This window comes from Molothrus ater, chromosome 5, assembly GCF_012460135.2.
Source record: "Molothrus ater isolate BHLD 08-10-18 breed brown headed cowbird chromosome 5, BPBGC_Mater_1.1, whole genome shotgun sequence".
Lineage (NCBI taxonomy): Eukaryota > Metazoa > Chordata > Aves > Passeriformes > Icteridae > Molothrus > Molothrus ater.
The window spans coordinates 3,086,986-3,109,128 of NC_050482.2; the positions used below are offsets into that span (position 1 = coordinate 3,086,986).

Below are 22,143 nucleotides of genomic sequence, written 5' to 3' on the forward strand. Positions count from 1 at the left end.
CCTGCAGCACAGGGGGTTGGTGTTTAGCATCTGTTTCACTCCTTGAAGGGTTTCCAAGCACGTGTGATAGAGCTTGGTCTGCTCTGCATCATCTCCAGGGAAGGCAGGGGTAATCCAGGAGGAGGCTGCAGCTGGTGGTTTGAATCCAGCTGTGCCGTGGGTCTCCCGGTGGTTTGGCATTTCAGGCTGTGGCATTTCAGCCCCCATCCATCATTACAGCACTTTCCCAGAAAAGGAGATGTGTCCTGTAGTGGGTACATCCTCTTCAGAGGGGGTGCTTCACATAATGATGAGAGGAAATTAAACACAGAAAATGGAGGCTGGGCAAAAAGCTCCCCTTTGTTCAGGGAGCCTTGTTAGAGCATGAAAATGCTGCTCACAGCCAGTGTCAGAGCCACAGGTTTGATTTCAGCAGATGAGAGTTGTGTTTCTGACTCTGAGTTGGCTTGGACACGTTCACCTTTCCATGCCCCTGGTTCCCTCACACCTTCTGATTTGGGTAAGCACTTCCAGTTAATGGGTGCTTGTACCATCCTTAGTTCCTGGAGCTGTGATCTCACAGTGGGGGCTGCTCATGAGAAGCCTTTGAACACGTACAAACAAATTAGATAATTTGCTGTTGTTTGCCAGTCACGATGACTTGCACTGAGGTGAAGAAGAAGGAAAGTGTGAAGAGGCTTCTTCTGTTATTTTTGGGTATCTTTTGCCATCTCTGAGCCTTTCTGCCCTGCAGTCATCCAGCTGTCAGGGGAAAAGGCTGGTAACTTGTTCCATTTCTGCAGTAACTTTCAGCAGAGTTTGAGATGCATTCATTCTTAGAATCATAGACTGGTTTGGGTTGGAAAGGACCTTAAAGATCATCAAGTTCCAGCCCCCTGCCATGGGCAGGGACATCTCCCTCTATCCCAGGTTGCTCCAAGCCCCATCCAGCCTTGCCTTGGACACTTTCAGGGATCCAGGGGCAGCCACAGCTGCTCTGGGCACCCTGTGCCAGGGCCTCCCCACAGACAGAATAAATAATTTCTTCTTAATATATATCTCATCTGTCTAATATCTAATCTATTTCTGATCATTATGGTGGTGAATCTTCAGGAAATCTGCCCTGATGCACAACAGCTCCATCCTTTCTCTCTCGTTGAGATGTCCAACCAAACCACCACAGGATCTGAGAAATGATGGAAAGGGTTTTTCTGAGAGCAGTACATCCTACCTTAATGCACATCTTGTTTTCTTAGAGCTCAGCCTCACCTTGTGAGTGACTAATCAAGGACCTGCTCGTGTGATTTCGAGGAGCGGCTCAGGGTTGGAATGAGAGATACAAGAAACATCTGACACTCAGCACTGCGTCCCTGCTGTTTTTCATAACAGTTGGGCTGCTCATCTTTGTCATGCAGGATTATCTATCCCACAGGACAGAGTGATCTCAGAATGCAGCAGGCTAATGTTCATCTGTCCCTGCCAACACAGCATCCTTGACAAAACACCAGGAAGCGCTTATGTTGTTTTGAAAGCCCAGCTCAGTGCAGTGCTATTGTAATGCCTCAAGTGGCTACAGGGTTTTCTGGCTCTCTGGATATCTTTCAGGACTGCTGGGATCCCTGTGGCACCCTGCAGTCTGAGGGAGGAAGGACAATTCCCCATTCAGACAGTCCATGGTGATGTCTTGGCTTGGAAGAATTTGCTTTTCTCCATTGTAGCATCAGCCGCATTCACTGCTTTGGGGGCTGGCCAAGGAGAAACATTCTCAGGATGTTGAGGCTGCAGATAAGAGGTGAGGCTGGAATGTGTGTCCTGCCTCTCTTGGGGCACCTCCAGGAGCCCAGGCCCTCCTTCCCTGCCTACTCTTTGAGCACAAGTCCATTTGCTTTGGCTTGGGTGTTATCTCATGCTGCCGTGGGTCTCAGGGAGGGAGAGGATGATAAGAGCTGTGATATCATGGTCCTGACCTTCCCATTGTGGAAGACAAGCTGTGATGATTCCCTGGGCTTCTGTCCTGGTTTCTAAAGGAAGTGACCTCTGTGCAACCTCCAGCCCATCTGTTCCTCTGTCTCCTCCATCCACTGCCAAACTCACTGACCATTCTGGGCCTCGTTGGGCCAAAGACTGGAGCCCCCAAAGTTCCAGAAAGTCTGGAGTTCTCAGGTTCCTACTGGCTGTAAAAATGCACAGCTTTAGAGGAGAAATTGGCTTTCAGTCCTCTTAGGAAGAAAGCGCTACAGCTTGGGCTCAATCCTTGTTAGACCCCAGAAGTCCCCATGGGAGAGTGTTGTCATGGGAATGCCTCCCACTTCTGAGGAATTCTTAGTTGGATAATGTCCCTTATGTGTGCCAAACCCATTTCTTGGCACTGGTTAATAATGAACTTCATTGAGGAGTGACAGGTCAATGCCATTATCGTGGAATCAGAGTGATTTGGGTTGGGACCTTAAACATCATCCAATTCCAACCCCTCTGCCGTGGGCAGGAACATGCACGGAAGTTCTTGTGAACTTCTGGTAGAACTCCTTATAGAAGGACAGAAGGCTGGCTGGGAAGGGTGCAGAAATATATAGGCATAATTAGGGAAGGAATTAATTACTGTTTTATGAGCTGCCTGTGCTCTGCTCCGTGCCTTCCACTGCTTTGCATGATCCAGTTTTCCTGTGTGAGTTGTTTGGAAGAACTCCCTTACTTAACCAGGGTTTTCCTTTAACAAAAGGCAGATTGCCCAAGTAAATACATGGTTTTCTTGTCTCTTGCACACACACCACCTTCCTCAATGCACATATTCATATTATTTATTATTTTCAAGCTCAGGAAGCATCAGGACTGAGGCTAGTCACATGTCCCCAGTAGCCTCTTTCCAGCAAGCAGATGGACGTCGTGACAAAACCATTGACTATTTTTGTCACTGGTCCACTCCCCTAATCCGGTGACCAGAAGGCTCCTGCTCTCTGGATCATTACTTCTCCTTCTGAGAGTGTGTCAAAGCAGCAAAGGGCTGAAAGAAAGCTAATGTTGTGTCTCTATTTAAAAAGGATAAATGTGGCGCTTGGATAATTATGGCAGCCTGACCTTGATCCTCATGAAATAATGGACCAGCTAAGAAAGACTCTATTAATAAAGAATTAAAGGAGGGTAAAATCATTAATGTTCATCAGCAGTGATGTGTGGACTGACTTCAGAGGCAGAACAGTCCTGGGTTAGGATCAAGCTCTCAACAGACCTGGGTCATTTCCCAGCACTGCCTGCCTGGCCTTGGGGGAATCACTTTGCTCCCAATCACCAGGAGTGGGCAGTGAGCCATGGCAGGGGAGGTTGCTTATCTTCATTTAGATCCTGCTTGTGAGCAGCCACTCTCTGGTGATCAGCATCACTCATCACTCCCCAGCCTCCACAGTACCAGGCCAGGGACCCAGCGCAGCTGAGATGATGATCTCCTGTCCATCAGTGAGGAGGCTCTGCTAGAGGTTTTTCCTGAGAAATTTTGGATGTCCCATCCCTGGGAGTGTTCAAGGCCAGGTTGAAACCACCTGGGATAGTGGAAGGTGTCCCTGCCCATGGCAGGGGGTGGAACTGGATGATCTTTAATATCCTTTCCAGCCCAGCCCATTTTATGACCTGCTGGTCTCCCTCCAGCTGTGGTATCTGTGCCCTGATCTGTGCAAGTTGCCACTGACATGTGTGGCAGTCACATTTTCTGAAAAATCGCTTTGCCCAGGATTTTCTCCTGGAAAGCTGAGAAGCCTCAGAGAAAAAGGAAAACAATATTATCTGATTTGCTTCTCCTGTGTTTTGCTGCTTTGGAATGTGGTTGGAGATTGTTTACTCACAGGTGATTGTTCCATTGGATTCTGCTGTGAGTTGTTTTCACTCTTTGGCCAATAAGGGCAAAGCTGTGTCAGGACTCTGGAAGGAGTCACAAGTTTTCATTATTATCTTTTAAGCCTTCTGTAAGTATCCTTTCTGTATTCTTTAGTATAGTTTAGTATTCTTTAATCTAATACAGTATCATAAAATAATAAATGAGCCTCTGAGAACATGGAGTCAGATTCATCATTCCTTCCTTCCACGGGGCACCCCACAAATACATTAGACATGTGCAGCTGCCAGAGGGCACAGAGCTAAAACAGAACCAAATCTTTCCCTACCCTGGTCACCAGCCTCCAGGCCAACCCCCTTTTGCCAGGCACCAGAACCCCTTGCAATGCCTGACAAAAGAGAGCTGGAATTTGCTCCTGAGTGCATGGAAGACTCTTGACTAGAAAGGAGCCGCCAGAAGTGACAGAGATGCAGGGACTCAATTATTCCTTTGTTGTCTCTGCAGATGTTTACACTTCCCATAAATCCTGTTGCTTTCTCCTCATCAGCTGCCTTTAAAGTTCGGAGCGTTTTCCTCATGTATTATTACTTTTCCTGTGCCAATAAATAAGCACACCATCAATCAAGCTAACAACACTGTAAACTTAGGAAATGCAGATAAAATATATGGTGCATTAAAAAATTCTTTGACCGGGTGAGCTTTTTTTCAGAGCTTGTATGATTGCTGCTGGTGCCGATGTAAATTTGGGAGAAGTATATCCAGAAATTTATGGAGCTTGGATTCCTGCCTACAAGGCATTGACCTGATTCCACTTTATAACATAATAACATTCCCCAGCACTGTTTGTGTAAATTTTAAATATAATTTTTACGACGCTAAGAATTAGTGGTATAATAATGTAAACACAGTGTGGACTGTAACTCACCCCTTCTCTTCCTGCACTGGGGATGGAGAACTCCTTGCTGCTTCCTTCTCCAGAATATCCAGGATCTGGGAAGCTGTGCAGGAGTTTAAAAGGCACCAGCTTGGCAGCCCTGGGTTTGCAGCAGTACGGGGTGGTGACCCCATGTGACTGTGCAGAGGTGTGAGAGACAACTTCAGGAAACAAATTCCAGGCAGTCCCTGCTGCCTCTCATTTGTAAACTTGCTTTTTTCCTGTGTTTTATCCAGGTGAAATCTGATTTCTGCAAGGTCAGTGAAAGGTCAGGGGGTTTTTGCCTCTCTTTTGCCTGTTTTCCCTCTCCTTTTTCTCATTCCTTGTCTGCCTTTTCTTTCTCTTTCCTTGGTCTATTTTTGTTTTGAATCTAGGTTTTTTTGGTTTGTTTTTTTTTTTTTTTAATCTAGTTTAATTTACAGGGCATCCAGATGCTGTGGTCTAGATATCTTTATAAAAACGCAATCCCTGCCTCTCAACTCTTACCCTCTTGACTTGATTACAGCAGAGTGGGCGGGTGACAAAGCCAGAGGGAACACAGAGAAAACAGAACGCTGCAGCTCGGCAGAGCAGATGAACAAAAGATGTATTTATTTACGTAATAACTGAGTAAATAACATTCTGAGTTTCATTTCTTATGGGGTCCCAAAGGGCCTGAGTGAGTCAATCTTGGTCACCGCTTAGATTCACAGTGTGGTCATTTATTTTTTCAGGCAAGATGCCTTAGATAAGGTACAAAGATGTTTGCTGGATGAGGGATATTGAAAAGAAAGTCTTAAAAAAAACCCTGTGAAGTAAAAGAAATGGATTTTAACGGCAGAAGAAAAGAGGAACTGGATGCTTTGAGTAATGATGGAGTTAGTGCTGGAATTAAGTAATGAAGGAGCAGTGAAGGAATTAATGGTCTGTTCCTGAATGGAGGTGACTCCTACTCTTCTTGGAGAGGAAGGGTAAAAACCCATTGCCAAGGGTTGAGTAATGAAATAAAGAAAATTTATATCTGGGCAGTGGTGCCCCCAGTGCCCTCAGCATTCGGCGAGCTTTATTTTCCTTCCATAGAAAGTGGAGATCCAGCCAATGCTGCCAGGGATGCTGAGGGAGGAGTACAAAGGAAAAGCTGGAAATGTTCCCTCCCCTGGATGCTCTGGCTGACAAGAGATGCACAAGTGGGGATGGGTGAACCCCAGTAAAAGGTGGGGGCTGTTGGTAGGTGGGGGGGTTCGTTGTATTAAACCTCCATGGATGTGTTCCCTGTTCCCATGTGGAATGCCTGCCACCCAAGGTAGATAAAACTCCTTCTCTGCTGGGAACTGGAAAACACTTTGATGATCCTTTGGATCATAATCCTGGCCAAAAACACTAACAGAGAGTGAAACTGTGAAAATAAGTTGGGAGAAAACCTGTGCAGTATCACAAGGTTGCGAGACATCCTGACATGCCTTTTCCTAGAAGAGAAACTTGGGGTATTTTGTAGTCTCCAGCTTATAGTGGGAAAGAGCACAGTGAAACCTCCATAAAACCATAACTCTCGATGTATGAAGCACCATAAAGAAACCAAACTAGTTCAGGGCTAAGACCACACAGCCTCAGAGAAGCCTCCTCACCCTCTTTAGCAGCGTCCTCTCAATGGCTCTCACTGGAGACCGGCTTGAGCTCAGCTCTGATGAAGGCCATAACACACATGTGAGAGAAAAGGTCCTCATATTTCTGAGACTTTATTATTCCTGCTAGCTACAACAAAAACACATTTGCAGGCGCTCTATGAGGAGTTATAAATAAAGAAAATTAAACTACCATCGACCCAATGAGTACAGCTCATTTCGTGCAGTGGTTTCACTGCAAAAGCTCTCTGACTTGGTAATTGGCAAAATTTTGGTGATGTGAGGTGTGCATCACTGCTGATACCAGTAATTGGCAAGGGTGGAGGATATTATTTTAAATGGACTGACTCATTTGAAAGCATTCAAGAACTAGAATGAAGCCACACACACAAAATGAATCAACAATGATTCTCTGGATTGCCAGCTCCCCTTAGAGTCAGGCAAAAGACTTAATTTATTATATATCAAAGGCAAAAGGGGATGGGATTGTGCCCATCCTTGGTGCAGTTGTTGGCAGTCTATAATTTTATTTCCCTACATCCTGTGAAAATTGTATTTTTCCAACTAGGTGATGTCCATAGCAAAGGAGAAGGGTGAAGAGAAAGTGTCTCCACTGCAAAATGTCCAAAATAACTCTTTTTTACAAAGCCTTCTGCTTGGGTCTACTCTGGTCAGCTTGATGTTTTACCCTCAAAAATACACATCTGGCCTGTTTTACTCCCAAAAATACAAACCACCCAAAGCTTGACAGAGGCTGCAAAATGAGTTCTGTGTTTGAATCTGAACCCAGAGCCTGGTCCAAGCTCTGAGGTTTTATGCAGTACATCACCCAATGAAATTGCCTTTTCCCCTCCCCGTTTCAATTAGAAAGAACATTAGGTCAATCAGATAAAGCCACATTGGGAGGATTTCCTCTTTATGGCGCTTGCCTCTTCAATTATCTATAATGAACTTCCTCACAGCACTGCAAAGCTTTTTATATGCAAACGAACCCTGTTTTGGGGCTGCCTCAATCACGGCTCGTTAATGAACTTGAAACAAGTGTTATCGGAAAGGTTACAGCACCAGTGGTGGAGGGGGACAGGATAAAGCCACACAAGAAAGACCAGGCTGGAGGGCTGGGATTGGCCTGCAGGTAGCAGAGTGGACTATCTCCATCCTCCATGCCACAGCCCCCACCAGAGGCTTTTCTCTGTGACACACATCAAGTGAAATGCCCGCTCCTGGGAAACGGCTGCTCGGCGGCTGATAGGGCTTCCCCACCCTCCTGCCCCACTGATTCCCTCTGCCAGGGCATCTCTCTCTCAACTCCTGGAAAAAAAAGAAAAAACAAATCAAACAAGGAGAGGCTGCTGCCAATGTCTTTCCTTGTGCCAGGAGAAAGAGAGGGAGCTGAGGCAGAGGCCCCAGGATTTGTTGTGCAGGGGAAGGGGATGGGGAAGGGTCAGGGGTGTTGGAGACATAAGGTCCCAAATGGTGTTTGCATCTGCTGGTGTGATCAGTAATGAAAACTCTTCAACATAGCCTGGATCGCCTCCTTCTTCTGCCCTCTGGGGTTTTTATTGGTCTTAAATCAGCCAGAATTATAGATTATGCCTCACTTTTTTGTGCTGAGTAGCTGCAGGGAGCCATAATGCTGATGTGCCATGGTATGGTAGAACCATTGGACCCAAGCTTGGGAAGACTTTTCAGATGGTTAAACCTTGCTCTTTTATCAAGAAAAATGCTTCAGTGACACTTTACCCATTGTGTCTCAGCACTAGGAGCTCCCTGGAGAGGTTCCATCACAGAACAGAATAGCAGCAAGGACAGGGAGGGCTGGAACAGGGAGCATTTCCTCAATCCTGCAGCCCCAAGAATGCAGAGGTTGGCAGTGATAAAACTCATCCCTTCATTGCAGTACCCCATGGGTTTTCCACCTCCAACCCTTCCTCCTTCCAGCCAGGTTAATGGGATGGCCTATGAAGCCTTGGCAGCACACATCAAGCCAGGCCTTGTGCCAGATTATCTCAGGCAAAGAGCCACTGGATCCAAGGTGGTTCAGCTCCACCCAGCTCCAGGGGCTGTCCTGGTTCTGGTGCCGGCCCAGTTTAAGCCCCTCAGTGGCTCTCAGTCACTTCCACCATGAGCATCACCCTGTAAATGCAGATGAAAAATCATCTCTCAGGCTCCTCAGTCTGGCAGCCCCTTAGGACAGATCCTCAGATCCTCTTTGGGCCTGGGGAAGGTTCTGGACTTCATTGCAGGGATGTCTTGGGTGGTTACTGGATTTTCTTCCTGCCTCTGGCCAGGGATGAGCTCACATCCTCCACATGGTGAGTGTTGGCGCTGGTAATTCTGTCCCCGGTTGGTGTAAGTACAGATGTTGCACATCTGATCCATTTCTTTATCTCCCTCAGCTACTTGCATCATTAAGATGCTCCCACCATCTGCTCTAACAAGACTCCAGGCTCTCCATGAGCCATAAATTCCACTTTTTTACCCTTCAGTCCCTTTCCCTACTTTTCTGCCCTGAATCAGTAATTTTCCTCCTGCCCTTCCCCTGTCTCTGCTGGAACCAGCTGGACCTGGGTTTAACTTTGGGCAGGACAGGCAAAGGCTGCAGAATTTCCTAAAGAGCTGATATCACCCCAGAATCCATGAAAGGGACATCTTGCAGCTGTTGACTGGGCTATGAAGAAGCAGAGCATGGCCACTCTGACTAATTAAGCTGTGCTAATTAATGAAATTTTAAATGCAGCCACCTGCTAGGCTGCTTTGGGTGCCCAGGGTTCACCTTGTGTGAGGGACCCATGAAGAAGCACCACATTAGCAAGATCCACTTGGCATTTCTCCTTTTGTGAGCCAGTGGAAAGCTTTTCCAAGGGGTCTCCATGCTTTTTGTGACCATTGTTTCTTGGCAGCTGGGTCTAAATCTCTGTAATGAATATTTTCTCATCTCCTGAGCCAAAATAAATTCTCTTTTTAACAACCCTGACTCTGTAGGTTCCAACAGGTCTTGCTGGAGCTGTGCCTTTTGTACAGTGGTGTGCTGGCCGTTGGGAACTGAGGAATTGTGCTCAGATTTTTGCTTTATTCACTTTTATCATGGCATTGTGACTGGGTTAGGTCTGTGGAGAGAACATGATTGCTTTTCCATTACCTGAATAAACAGAGCAGGTGTGAGAAAGCACCAGAGGTGGCTTCCCTGGGTCCTGGAGGCTGAAACAAGCCAGGGAGATAGGAAAGGATGGTGTGCAGGAAAGGAGGAAGGAAAGCAATCCTTGCTCACCTCTTTATCTGAGCCTTCCCAGGAATGCTCCTTGAATAGCTCAGTAATAAACCAAGGCCCAGGGAGCTGCCAAAGCTTTGTACCCAGGCAAACTGAGAAGGCTGGGAAGCACCACAGGACTCTTCCTGAGGCTGGGAAACCCGTGTGCTGACTTGGTTTGGTGTCTGCTCTCTCCCCAGGACTGTCCCCAGCTGCTGCAGGCCGGGAAGATCCTGGTGCCCGTGGAGGTGATCAAACCCATCACTCTGAAGGCCAAGAACCTGCCCCAGCCCCAGTCAGGCCAGCGGGGCTACGAGTGCATCCTGAACATCCAGGGCAGCGAGCAGAGGGTGCCAGCCCTGAGGTTCAACAGCTCCAGCGTGCAGTGCCAGAACACCTCGGTGAGCTGCAGGCGACACACGTGCCCACAGCACTGTCCCCAGGGGAGATGGGGTCCTCTCACAGCCCTTCTCACCTCATTCAGGCTGCTGGAGTTGTTAATCAGGAGGAAAGAAGGCTCAAGGGAGAGTTTATTGCTCTTTAGAACCACCTGGAGGTTGTGGTGAGGTTGGGGTTTGGCTTTTCTCCCAAGCAGCTGGTGATAGGACAAGGGGAAATGGCCTCAAAATGCCAGGGGAGGTTGAGGTTGGATATTAAGAAAAATTTCTTCGCTGGAAGAGTGGTTAAATGTTGAAATAGGATGAAGACAGTGGTGGAGTCACCATTCCTGGGAGAGGTTCAGAGGAGGTTCAGGTTGGGTATTAAGAAAAAATTATTCACTTGAAGAATGGTTAAACATTAAAAGAGAAGGAAGGCAGTGGCGGAGTCACCATCCCTGGGAGAGTTCAAATGAGGTGCACACTTCACAATTTGGTCTAGTGGGTGCAGGTTCAGTCAAAGATTGGATTTGATGATCTTGGAGGCCTTATACAGCTTTCATGACTCTGTGGTTCCAAACACAGCAGGAAAAGGTTGGCTGGTAGCTTGAGATGCCCTTTTTTCTCCTTGGGCTGGCTGGTGCCACCACTCAGTTGTTGCTTCTCCCCCTGGATCCCATCCTCACCTGTGACCCACAGGCAGCAATATCAGCTTAACCTACTCTTATTCCCACACAAAGGGCTTCCAGTGGGACAGGTGTTGCTGTCAAGGTGAGAGTGAAGATTACTTTGAGGGAGTTCGATGATAAAACCCCATAAACAGTCTGACAAGTGCCAGCATGTAATGGGTCAGGAAAAAGGTGAGAACACAAAATCCCAGAATGGGTTGAGTTGAAAGAGACCTTGAAGATCATCCAGCTGAACCTTAAAGATCATCCAGTTCCAACCCCCTGCGTGGGCAGGGACACCTTGCACTGCACCAGGTTGCACCAAATGCCATCAAAGGATGGATGGGATTAGGCTGAGTCAAACCTTCCTCCAGCCCTCACATTGCCCCCTGATCGTCTGTCTGTCTGTGCCCACCTCCAGTTCCCCACCTGAAGGGCAGGACCTGTGACTCTCCTTGCAAGGAACCTGTGTGAGGCATGACAGTGCTGTCACCACAGCAGTGTCACTTTTGGGGACAAACCCAGTCAGCACCCAGTGCAATGGAGGCCTCTGCTTCTCCAGAGGTTTATCCATGTCTCCAGGATATGCATTGAGTCATCTCCGTTGCTGCTGCTGTGAGATGATTTATTAGTCAAAGAGCTAATTACAGGCTTTAGCCACTCCACGCTGGGCAGTGCTTGTCACAACATATTCTGCTGCATTAAGCAGGGCTGAGGACTGCAGGCACTTCACACATTTTACATCTGTTGCAAACAAGCAACTTCCCAACCGATGCTGCTCTTTTATTTGTTCCTTTGTCTCCCTCCCTCCCATCTCTCCCTGATTTCCATTACTGGTTAATGACCTGTGAGCATTCAGGTTTCAGGTTAGAAATGGACAGACTGGGAGGTTCAGGAGGGATGCACATTTTCTTTGGAGTGTTATTTTTAAAATGGTGGAAGCTAAGGGGGAATTGCATGGTGGTGGGCAGAGATTATATCTGTCCAAAGAGTCTTAGCAGGCAAGACAGACCTTTAATGACCCTTTAGAGTCAGGAATTCTTTGGCACATGTAGGCATTCCAATGAATTATCCCATTTAAGGATTATTTAAGCATAGTTGGGCTGAGCAGGAAAGTAGCCCCAGCCAGCCTCAGCATCCCACTTTGCAGAACCCAATAAAAGAGTGGTTTTGACAGGTAATGGGGATTATTCCCACACTACCTGCATGCTCCAAGAAATTGCCAGTGCCTGGGAATGGAGAAGTGGGGTTTGATGAGTCCCCAGATGGATTTGTTCATAGGATGCCTGAGTGCTGTGACTGCACCATTTTGGCTTTAATGTCTGTTTTCCTAAGGCTCTGCCAGAGCTGCAGAGGGTGGCAGGGCTGAGCCTCAGGCTGGTGCCAAGGCACTCCATGACCTCACTGCTGGTGCTGTCTGCAGGATGCTTGTCCTGTGTTTTTGGTGGCCCAGGTGGATTTAATTCTTCTCCAGGGACAGAGGCTCATTTGGGAATAAAACCAACTCTTTTCTATCCTGTTTCTGCCTATTCTCTCCCTCTGCCTTCCCCTTTCCCTCTGCCTTTCTTTCCTCCTTTTTCCCTCTTTTTGCTTCTTTTGTCTTTCCTTTCCTCCCTTCCTCTCTTGTCTTCTTTCCACCCTTTTCTTCCTTCTTTGAAGGAGCTTTGACTCTCTGATTTGAGGTCTTTCTTCTTTTCTTTCTTTCTTTTTTTTTTTTTTCCCTGAAAAATGTTATTTCATAGTTGCTTGGAACTTGCCAGACACTGAGAGAAAGAGATGTGGAAGGGAGGGACAGACAAAAGAAAGCAGCATTCAGAGAGATACAAAAAGGTAGCAGAGAATCCCTGGCTGGTGGAGCAGGTGGCAGAGGACACAGACAATGGGGAAGGAGTGCTGGAGATCTGTCTCCATCATGATTATTTCCTTCCCTGCCAGAATTAGCATTCAGGCCGGAGCCACTGCAGCACAATGAGCCTCTGCTCCGGGGGTCACCTGGCTTTGGAAAGAGCTGTCTGAGCCTGTTTGCAAATCCAACCAACCCCCTCTGACAGAGCTTTTTACTCAGCAGAGTTGCTGGAGGAGGCACTGAATGTAGCACCTGCATTGCAGGCTTGGAGAAGGTCCAGGGGAGGGTGGGAGGATGTGCTGTGATGGTGTGTCCCTGAAGGGATGCTGTCCTGCCAGCAGATCCCTCTGTTGGTGCTGCATGCTAGACTAAGCAGTCAGCCCTGCCTTCTTTTCCAAGATCTGCCCTCTCCCATCTCACACGAGGCACCCAGGAGCTCAAATTTGCCTCTCACAGAAAAACATCTGCAAAACTCAGGATTTTTTCTACTTTCGCATGGGATAGAATCAGGGAAAGAGCCTTAACTTTTGCTCTGCATCTCCTGATCCCTCAGGATTTACACCAGGGGTCAGAGCCAGCTTAAGCACCTTTTCAAAGTGGCTCCAAGTTCAGTGAAAGATGCTCTCAGGACACCCAGGTGTGAGCAGCCTGTCTGTCAGTAATGCCACATCCAGCACTGATGATCCCTGGGTGCTCAGCCCAGTCAGGAGCCAGATCTGCCTCTCTGCCTGTCTTTCCCAGAGATATTTCATTTGATAACAGCAATAAGTCTCTGCAGGCAGCACCATTCGGGACAATTATTGTTCTTGTCAAGTGGTTTGAGACTCTCAGCTCTGGGCTTTGTCCTCTGTCACACCACCCAAGGCACACAATTATCACTCAGAGGGACCCTTCCTGCCATCCCTTATTGCACTGGTGATAGCTCTGCCAACAGCCTGGACGTGGAGGGATGGGAGGGGATGAAAAGCAGGGGAGCTAAGGAGACACAGAAATAAGGAAGTAAAAATGTCAGCAGGAAGGGCTGAAATTGCTGGATGTATCAGGGCAGAGTGCAATCTTCCCAGTGGGAAGCAATGGGAGCCCCAGCACTTGCAATCAGCCCAAAATGATCAAGGAAGAGGGAATGGGGAGGGCTGACCCACCTGAGCATGCCATGATCAGTGCCATTACCTGCTCCACTGGCTGATCCCTCATCCTTGCTTGGTTCCTGCCCACCCCTGGCCTTGGCACACCCTGGTTGCCACCAGCAAAACCCCTGCTGGTGATTTTCTCCTGAATCCTTCTCAGCTCTGCCTGCTGTGAGACCCGAGGAGGTGCAGCTGGAAGTGCTGTGTGGCTCAGGACAGGAGAGCAGGTCAGCTCTATTTGTCACATCATGGCACCTCAGCAAGAGATCTCAGTGGCATTTGACTCCGTGGTGTGGCTCACAGTGAAGGGAGTGATAAAAAAACATAAAAAGTTCCAATAAAAAGCAGAGCTGAGAAAAAAAAATGAGGAGCTATTCACAGAAATCATGGGAAAACACAGTTGTGGGTGGCCAAAAGACAAGCACAGGGCTGTGAGTTGCAGAATCAGGGGATGGTTTGGGTTGGAAGGGATCTTGAAAATCATCTAGCTCCAAACCTCCCACTGGGAATGTCACCCTCATGCATCCACTTCTCTAATTATTATTTATCTATATTTAAATGAAAGACAAAGCCCAATAATCACGTGGACCGTGTTTGTGGGTGATACCCAGATATAAAAATTCAGTCCCAGCTCTGGGAAGCAAAGGTGCAAGGAAACAGAATGACAGTGAGCAGGAAGTTTTCTGCCTTTGTATGGCTGGAAAATTGATGCAAGGAAAGATTAAATGGTTTCCATAGGATCATGCAAGGGGTTGATGGCAGAGCCAGGTACAGGAATCAATCCCTGGATTTGAGCTCTAATCACAAAAGTCGTGTCAGAGAAAACAGACCAACACTAAAATTCTGCTAAAATTCTGCAGAAGTTTCCCCACTATTGGACATGTTTGAGGCACAAGGAGGGATATACCATGAAACCACTCTGGATTTATCATCCTGAGTGTGCTCAAGCCAAATTACCAAAGGACAGGATGCTGCAAGTGGTCAGGCATGGATATGGATTTGCACAAACTGCAGGAGTATCTGATGCTACTGGAGCGTTTAAAAGGCAAAAATAAGGATACTTGTGAGCTCTAAACATTGCTCCTGTGAAGTGCAACAGCTCCTTCTAGTAGATTTTTGGCATTTCCTGAAGAGAGCCAGTTTGTGTTCCAGGCAGCACAGCCTTTCCTTCTCAGTCAGCTCCCCAAATTGCCCATGATTTCCTGCTTTGATGAGATTATTGTGATTAGATTCCAGACTGGGCAGACTTAGGGGTCAGATTTGCATCTTCTGGGATGCTTTTCCTGTGTTGGAGGCAGTTGTGCCAGGGAAGGTGGAGGGACAAGCCCTGATGGTATGAGCACTGCTCAGGAGTGTCCGGGAAGCTCCGCTCTCCTGGAGATCGATGCTCCAGCCCTTTTTTCTCCCCTGAAACACATTTCCATCTTATTGTCATGGCTGAGCAAGTCCTTTTCAAAGACTCCTGTTGAGTTCAGTGGGCTTTGAAGAGGGGTCACAATGAGTGAGCAGCTCCTGTGGTCTGAGGAGGACGGAGCATTTCCTCGTGGCTCCTTTGCAAATTGCTCTGTTCCGCTGCCCTGCAGCCCACACAGCATTGGATGGGGTCAGGCAGGGCCAGTGTGAGCATCCTCATCCCAGCTGGCTTCATCCTCAGAGCTCTTCCATGGGATTCATCCCCTCACACCCCTTTCCAGCTCTGGATCGAGCCTGCTGGGTTAAAAAGTCTAATTTGTCTAAAAGTCACCTCCAAGGACAGATAAAAGGAAAAGGACTTCTTGGAGTCACTTGTTTCTTTAAGCAAGCCTGTAGTATTTGTTTTTTGTTAATTTTTTTTTTCTTTTTTTAAACAAAACAACCCCCCTTTGCTGTTACCAGCTGAGATCTACTTTTCTGAGCTTTTATTAGGGGAAATCTTTTCTCTGTTAGTGACATGTGGTAAATAGCTTTTTTCTTTATTAATATTATTTTACTCTTGTTATTCATTGTGGAATTTCCAGCAGGCACTGAGTGTTTATTAAGGAAACATGCTTGGTTGGGGGATTGGCTCTGCTGGTGGATGGGTTCTTGTGTTGTGTCAGTGGAAGCCCATTCTCATGAGGTCCCTGGAAGACTTGCTTACACTCTCCAAGTGCCTTGGCAGACTCACTTCTGAGCTGCAAAGCACATACAATACTGAACATTGCTGGAAACAGAAAATATGTACTGACACCCAGACACTTACTGAAACTTGTTTTAAAAATACATATCTATGCTTACACTAGGAAAAAAAAAAGCCATAACTTGCTGAAATCAATGATCTCCAGTTTTTAATACCAATACTTGTCTTATTTTTTTAGAGATGAATATAGAATTTTTCAAAACTAGATTACTTCTTACGAAGAAAAGTGAAGTTCTTGCTAAAGCGAAACAGCGAAGATGGTGTCAAAATTACAAAACATTTCCTGGTGATTCCTTTGCAAATTGCCAGTGTGAGCATCCTCATCCCAGCTGGCTTCATCCTCAGAGCTCTTCCATGGGATTTATCCCCTCACATCCCTTTCTAGGTCTGGATCAAGCCTGCTGGGTTAAAAAGTCTAATATGTGTTTGCCCCTGGTGCTGCAGACAGACAAGATCTAAAATCCCAGCTGAGCTCCTGCTGCTGGGATCTTCCATGGGAAGAAAGGCTCCAGAGATTCCAGCTGCCTGTCCCTTGGCACCCTGCCTAGGCTCTGCTTCCAGCTCAATCCCAAAACACACACGAGGCTCTGGTGAGGCCCTTTCTAAGACTCATTTTCTGACTTCAGGATGACCAGTTATTCTGAATATATCCCATTTTCCATTCCCAATCAGCGTTTTCAAAGTGCTGTGCAAAGCAGGTGTTCCTGAGTGGCAGAAGTTTGATTATTCACCACTCTTCAGGCACTTCCCATTCCTGTCCCCCATCCTTGCATCCAGTGGTGTGGGTCCAGACAGCTCTGCATCATCTTGGATCTTGCTGGCAGTGCCACCCAAAATTGTCCAAAAAATGCAAATCCTGAATGAGACTGTCTACTGCAAAGGACCTGGCTCACCTGGGCTGCTCTTTACCTCCATGGAAACCACAAATACCCATCAATTCCCTACAACTGGATCATAATCACAGCGTTTTGCAGATTAATGGCTAATTGTGTTTAGTCTGTGCAAAGAGGAATTACTGTGCAAGCAGCTCCCACTCTGCTGTAATGGACAGAATCACCAGTTACCATTTACTCCCCAATTATACAGCAATTAATGGATCCAGGAAAATCTACCTGCAAAGCTCAGAGCTTTGGCATCTCTGTGGATAATCACAACAGGAGTTTAAGGGATGGGGAACTCCTTAGTGACTTTTTTGGCCCAGCCAAACCAGCTTGCTGAGTTATATCTAACCTTGTAGTGGGGAGAATATTTTCCTTTCAAAGTGGGACTTTGTCCTGCTGTGGATCCCAGTGCACTGTGAGATCCCTGCTCTTAAAATTCTGCAGAAGTTTCCCCACTATTGGAAATGTCTGAGGTACAGGGAGGGATATACCATGAAACCAGTCTGGATTTATCATCCTGAGTGTGCTCAAGCCAAATTACCAAAGGGCAGGATGCTGCAAGTGGTCAGGCATGGGTATGGATTTGCACAAACTGCAGGAGTATCTGATGCTACTGGAGAGGGTAAATCCTATTGTGCACTGTGCTCAGCAATAGTAGCAGGCACAAAATGTGTCTCCCCTTCTTTCTTGCTCCCTTCTGTCCTTTCATCAACCATCTCCTCTCCCACCATCAGGCTTTGGCCTTCTGGTGAGGTGTTGGGTGGGAGCTGCTGATGGAGCTGGGCAGTGGGGTGAACCCTGGGTGAACTGGCTTGAGATAAATCAAAATCTAGGTGGAAAAAAGCTCTCAGCACCACGTGGAGAGGGCCTCCAGAGAGCAGCTTCCATTTCCTTCCTTGGGGTCACCTCTGTGTGCCTTGACTGCCCCTGACAAGTGTTTAATTCTGTCCAACTCTCTCAGAAGTTTTTTGCAGCTTTTTAAGACATATTTGCTGGAAACTGGATACTCCTTGTTCCAGCTGAAGCTTTTCTGGATCCAAGTAGGGAAAAGTGATTGCCTCCTGGGGTTTACACATGTAATGAGCTCTATCTGCTCCATCCCCAAAGGAGAATTGTTTGGGTTTTGGCAGCAATATGGCATTGTTGATTTACAGTCTGTTCATGATCTCCAGCAGTCCCCAGACCTCTCCTGCAGCACTGCCCAGCCACTCCAATTTCAGAGCAGTTTGCATCAACTCCTCCTACTGAAAAAAATAGTCCCCATTTGCCAGCATTGAATTTCATTTGGTTGATTTTGGCCCAGTTCTACAATTTGTCAAGTTTGTTTTGAATTCTTAACCCTGCTGTTGGAGGTTCTTACAGCCCCTCCAGAACAGTCATGAAATCATCCAAGTCAGTAGTGAAAGTACTGAGTAATGCCAGACTCAGGACAATATTGCTTTTGAAACATCCTCCCAGCTTGACATGGAATTATCTGATTTTTTTTTTTGTTGTTTAATGGTTTTTGCATAAACCTTATGGTGGCCTTTCTTAGGTCATATTTCCCTGGTTTGTTTATGGGGATCTGCTGTAGGATAGTAGCAAACACTCTCCTGAAATCAGGATAAATCACATCTGCTGCCTCCCCTTTATCCACAAAGTCATTAAGCCTGTCAAAAAGGAAATTAGATTGGGTTGACACAATTTGTTCTTGACAAATCTGTGCTGGCTGATTTTTATCACCTTATCATCTCGCAGGTGCTTATAAATTGATTGTTTAATAATTTGATGTACTTTCTTTCTGGAAAGCCAAGTTAGGCTGACAGGTCTATAATTAAACAGTGGCTCCATTTGCCCCTTTTTCAGGGGGTTTCCCTGATCTTGAGACTTTACTCAGCTTCCAAGAGTTCTTCAAGACATCCCTAGTGTAAATAACCTCACCTACCCTCTCAGCACCTGTGGGATACCCAGCAGAGGCACAGCTGGATGGAAGACCCAGAATTTACACCTTAAAGTTGCTCCCAACTTGGAAAAATACTTTTCAAAGCTGTGCTCTACACCCAAAAAATGGATTTCAAAGTAAAGGCCCATCACATGCAAACCCACTTAGATCATGGAATATTTTTCTGGCTGATAGGCCAAGAGGGAGTGGCTCTAAGTTAAAGAAAGGTTCAGATCAGATATTAGGAAAGAATTCCTGGCTGTGAGGCTCTGGTTGTCCAGAGCAGCTGTGGCTGCCCCTGGGTCCCTGGCAGTGCCCAAAGGCCAGGTTGGACAGGGCTTGGAGCAACCTGGGATAGTGGAAGGTCTCCCTGCCAATGGCAGGGGTGGAACTGGATGATCTTTAAGGTCCTTTCCATCCCCATTCTGGGATTCTATGAATGTTCACCTAATGGATAAATGGATTTTTATGAGGGGCATGGTTGAAGCTCCACAGCTTTGGGAGCATCCCATTGCATTCTGGCAGGTGCTGCTGATTAGGGAGGTGAGTGACAGCTCCATTTCTCTTGTTCTCCTTGCTCAGCACCACCTCTTGCCTCATCCCATCCCCTCCCCACCTCCAGGCACTCTCTAAGTCTGGCTTTGGGGTTTATTTTTTTTTTTTTTGGTTTGTTTTGTTTTTCCTCTCCCACTTCTAGTACTCGTACGAAGGGATGGAGATTAACAGCCTGCCAGTGGAGCTGACAGTCGTGTGGAACGGGAATTTCAACATTGACAACCCAGCACAGAACAAAGGTAAAGAGTTATTTCAACTTGTCCTTGGAAGCAGTAACCTTAGCAACGGGCCCTCGCTCCCTACACTTAACAAAGCCGCCACCGTCTCTCCGTGCTGGCTGCTGCACACTTGTTCTCTGCACTCTGCAAATTACCAATTCCTGAGTGCTTTGTGTGCCTCCCCCCAGCCCTCCAGTTCTCTCATTCCACCTGAGAAATGCGACTCTCCCTCCCACTTGTGTTGCTCTCCCTCTCCCTTCATCGTCCCTGCCTCCCGCTTCTCCCCGCATCCTCGTGCCTGCTTTTCACGCCCCTCCCTCTCCAGGTTTTTTCTCCCCCTCTTTTATTTCTCCTGAAGTGATGCTCTTCAAGTTAACATGCCAGGAGAACGGGCTCTCTGCTCAGAGGCAATTTAGTAATGAGAAGGAGAAGGCAGAAAGGGAGCAGGAAGGCTGCAGCTCTCCAGTGGGAGAATTCTGAGCAAAATAAAATGATGATGATGATGATAAAAAGGATCTGAAAACCACCTGTGTTTAACCACCACCAATGGCACAGGTTTGGTGTGCCCCTCACAGAGGGGGCTGCACATCCAGCCACAGCTCTGAGGCAGGCTGGGTGTTTCTGGAGATGGATGGTCTGCCTACATCTTCTTCTTCCTTCTTGTCTTTCCACCCTGGAACCTTCCCCCCAGGCAACCCCTCCCCTTGGCTGCCCTGCATTTGCAGCTCACACCTGCAGATTCTCTTCTTCTCACATCATCACCTCTCAAAAATGTCTCCCTCCCTCTCTTTACCTTGTCGTGGACACGTCCCACACCTTCTCCCACTCAAGCTGTCCCCAGCAGGTTCTGCCATGGTGCTGTCACACAGTTCCACGCTGTTTTGGTTTGAAAAGCCAGGTGTCTGCTAAGGAAGGCAGGAGCCTCCCCAGAAATGGAAAATGTAAACCCCCTCCCTCTGAATTGTTATAAATTTGAAATTAAGGAGCTCTCAGGCAAAAATATGGGAGCAGAAATAACAGTTCTTTACTATGGAGGAAAATAAACATAAAACAAACAATGCAGTAAATCAAAACAAGACTGACAGAGTCAGAACACAACCTGACACCCTGTGGGTCAGGGTGTTGGTAGCAGTCCCATTGGAATTGTGGCTCAGCCCTCCTGGAGTGTCAGGTGTGGTTCTGTTGGAGCAGGGATCCTGCACAAGGGTGGAATTTTCCTCTGAAGATCCAGTGGAAGAGGCAGCTGTTCCTCTGGGCAATCCAGTGGAAAGGCTCTGCTCATGTCCCAGAATCTCCAGATTGTATCCAGCTAGGAATGCTTGGCTCCTCCCCTGGGCAGCAGCATCTCCCCATGGGATGATGGATTGGATCAGCCCTGCAGGGACACTCAGTGGCCATGGACAGCAGAGATCTCCTGGAGGGAGGATTGGCTGTGGGAGAAATAAAGAAAAAACTGCCCCATGAACAGAGAGAACTGCCCCAGCTCTGACAGGTGGCAAATAGAACACACATTGCTTGGCAATCAAAGGGCACACACCCACCCTCATGCTGAGGGGTGAGGTTCCCACCAACACCACGTTCAACCTGGAGAGCAGCACAGAAAGCAGCTCTTCTCCCCATGGCACAACCTATCTTCCCTTCTCCCCCTCTGAACGATAGTGATCTGGCAACAAAACCCCAAAACTGTGACTTTTGAGGGTTAAATCCACTCAGCAAACACAACAGGCTGGAGATTCCTGCCCAGCTCTGGCACTCAGGCACAGCCTGTGCTGAAGGTGCCACCCTGCCTCTGCTCTGAAGTTTTCTCCTTCTCTCCAAGCTGTGCCAAGGTGTTTCCAAGACAGTGCTGATTTCCATGGCCCAAAGAGTGCCATGGGCTGGGAGAATCTTTAACAGTGTGGCTTGGAGGTCAGAATTTGAATGCTTGCCCCAGTCCTGCTTAGTTTTGTGCTACCATAAAATGAGCACCCCTGACACAAGGTGATCCACACCAAAGATGTAAATCCTTTTCTTGGGCTTCATTGAGCTATCCTAGGTCATGTGGGAGTGAAATAAATCTCATAATCATGATGATCATATTTTAGGACTGTTTGTGCCACTAACATAAAACAGACTAGGGGTGAACTCAAGAATCATCTTCTGCACAGGCCTTTTTTGGGTTATTCCAAACCAAAATGTTGCAAATAATGACTAGGAAAAAATTTGGGAAGCAGCAGTGGCTGGTGGCTCTCCCAGATGAGTAATTTGGATATTATCATCATGGTTTGTGTCAGGAAGAGAGTTTAGGCATGTTCCCAAAGAGATACCACATGGAAGCAGTGCCACACAGAGGTGACCGAGATGCCACTGCTTTCACATCCAGCATCACCATGGGCTGGGCTGGGAGGTTCAAATTCCAAACTGACCCAAACCTGCTAAATTAGCTACAGAGATCCCTAATTGTAGCAGCTCAAGCAGAACAACTCAGCAAATTTGAAATCTCACAAAAAACTAAGGAAAGAGGTATATCCCATGAGGTCTGGAAAACACTGTGTTTGACAGATGTTTTGCAGGCTTTTTGGGGTACTTTTGGGTACTCTTCTTGCACCCAGCATGGAGAAGTAAAGAGTTTCCGAGTTTTTCTTACATTGGCCAATACTTGCTGACTTTGAGGGGGAAGGTATGGAGAGACAGGGACTTTCAGCATAAATATTTCCAAAGCCTTTGATTTGTGATTGTATAAAGATAAAAACCACTTTAATAACCCACAGACACAGTGAAACAGAAGCTCAGAGGGAAAATCTCTCAATATGCCCACAAATGAAG

The 22,143-nt window shown here is 47.1% G+C and overlaps 1 protein-coding gene across 1 annotated transcript in view; it reads left to right on the forward strand.

Moving 5' to 3' along the window:
- PLXNA4 (plexin A4) overlaps nt 1-22,143 on the forward strand; it is a 507,966-nt gene that overhangs the window by 399,049 nt on the left and 86,774 nt on the right. Inside the window, exons 10-11 of the mRNA XM_036400402.2 lie at nt 9,788-9,988; nt 19,263-19,359. Of these exons, the coding sequence (XP_036256295.1) occupies nt 9,788-9,988; nt 19,263-19,359 (298 nt within the window). The remainder of the gene's footprint in view (nt 1-9,787; nt 9,989-19,262; nt 19,360-22,143) is intronic.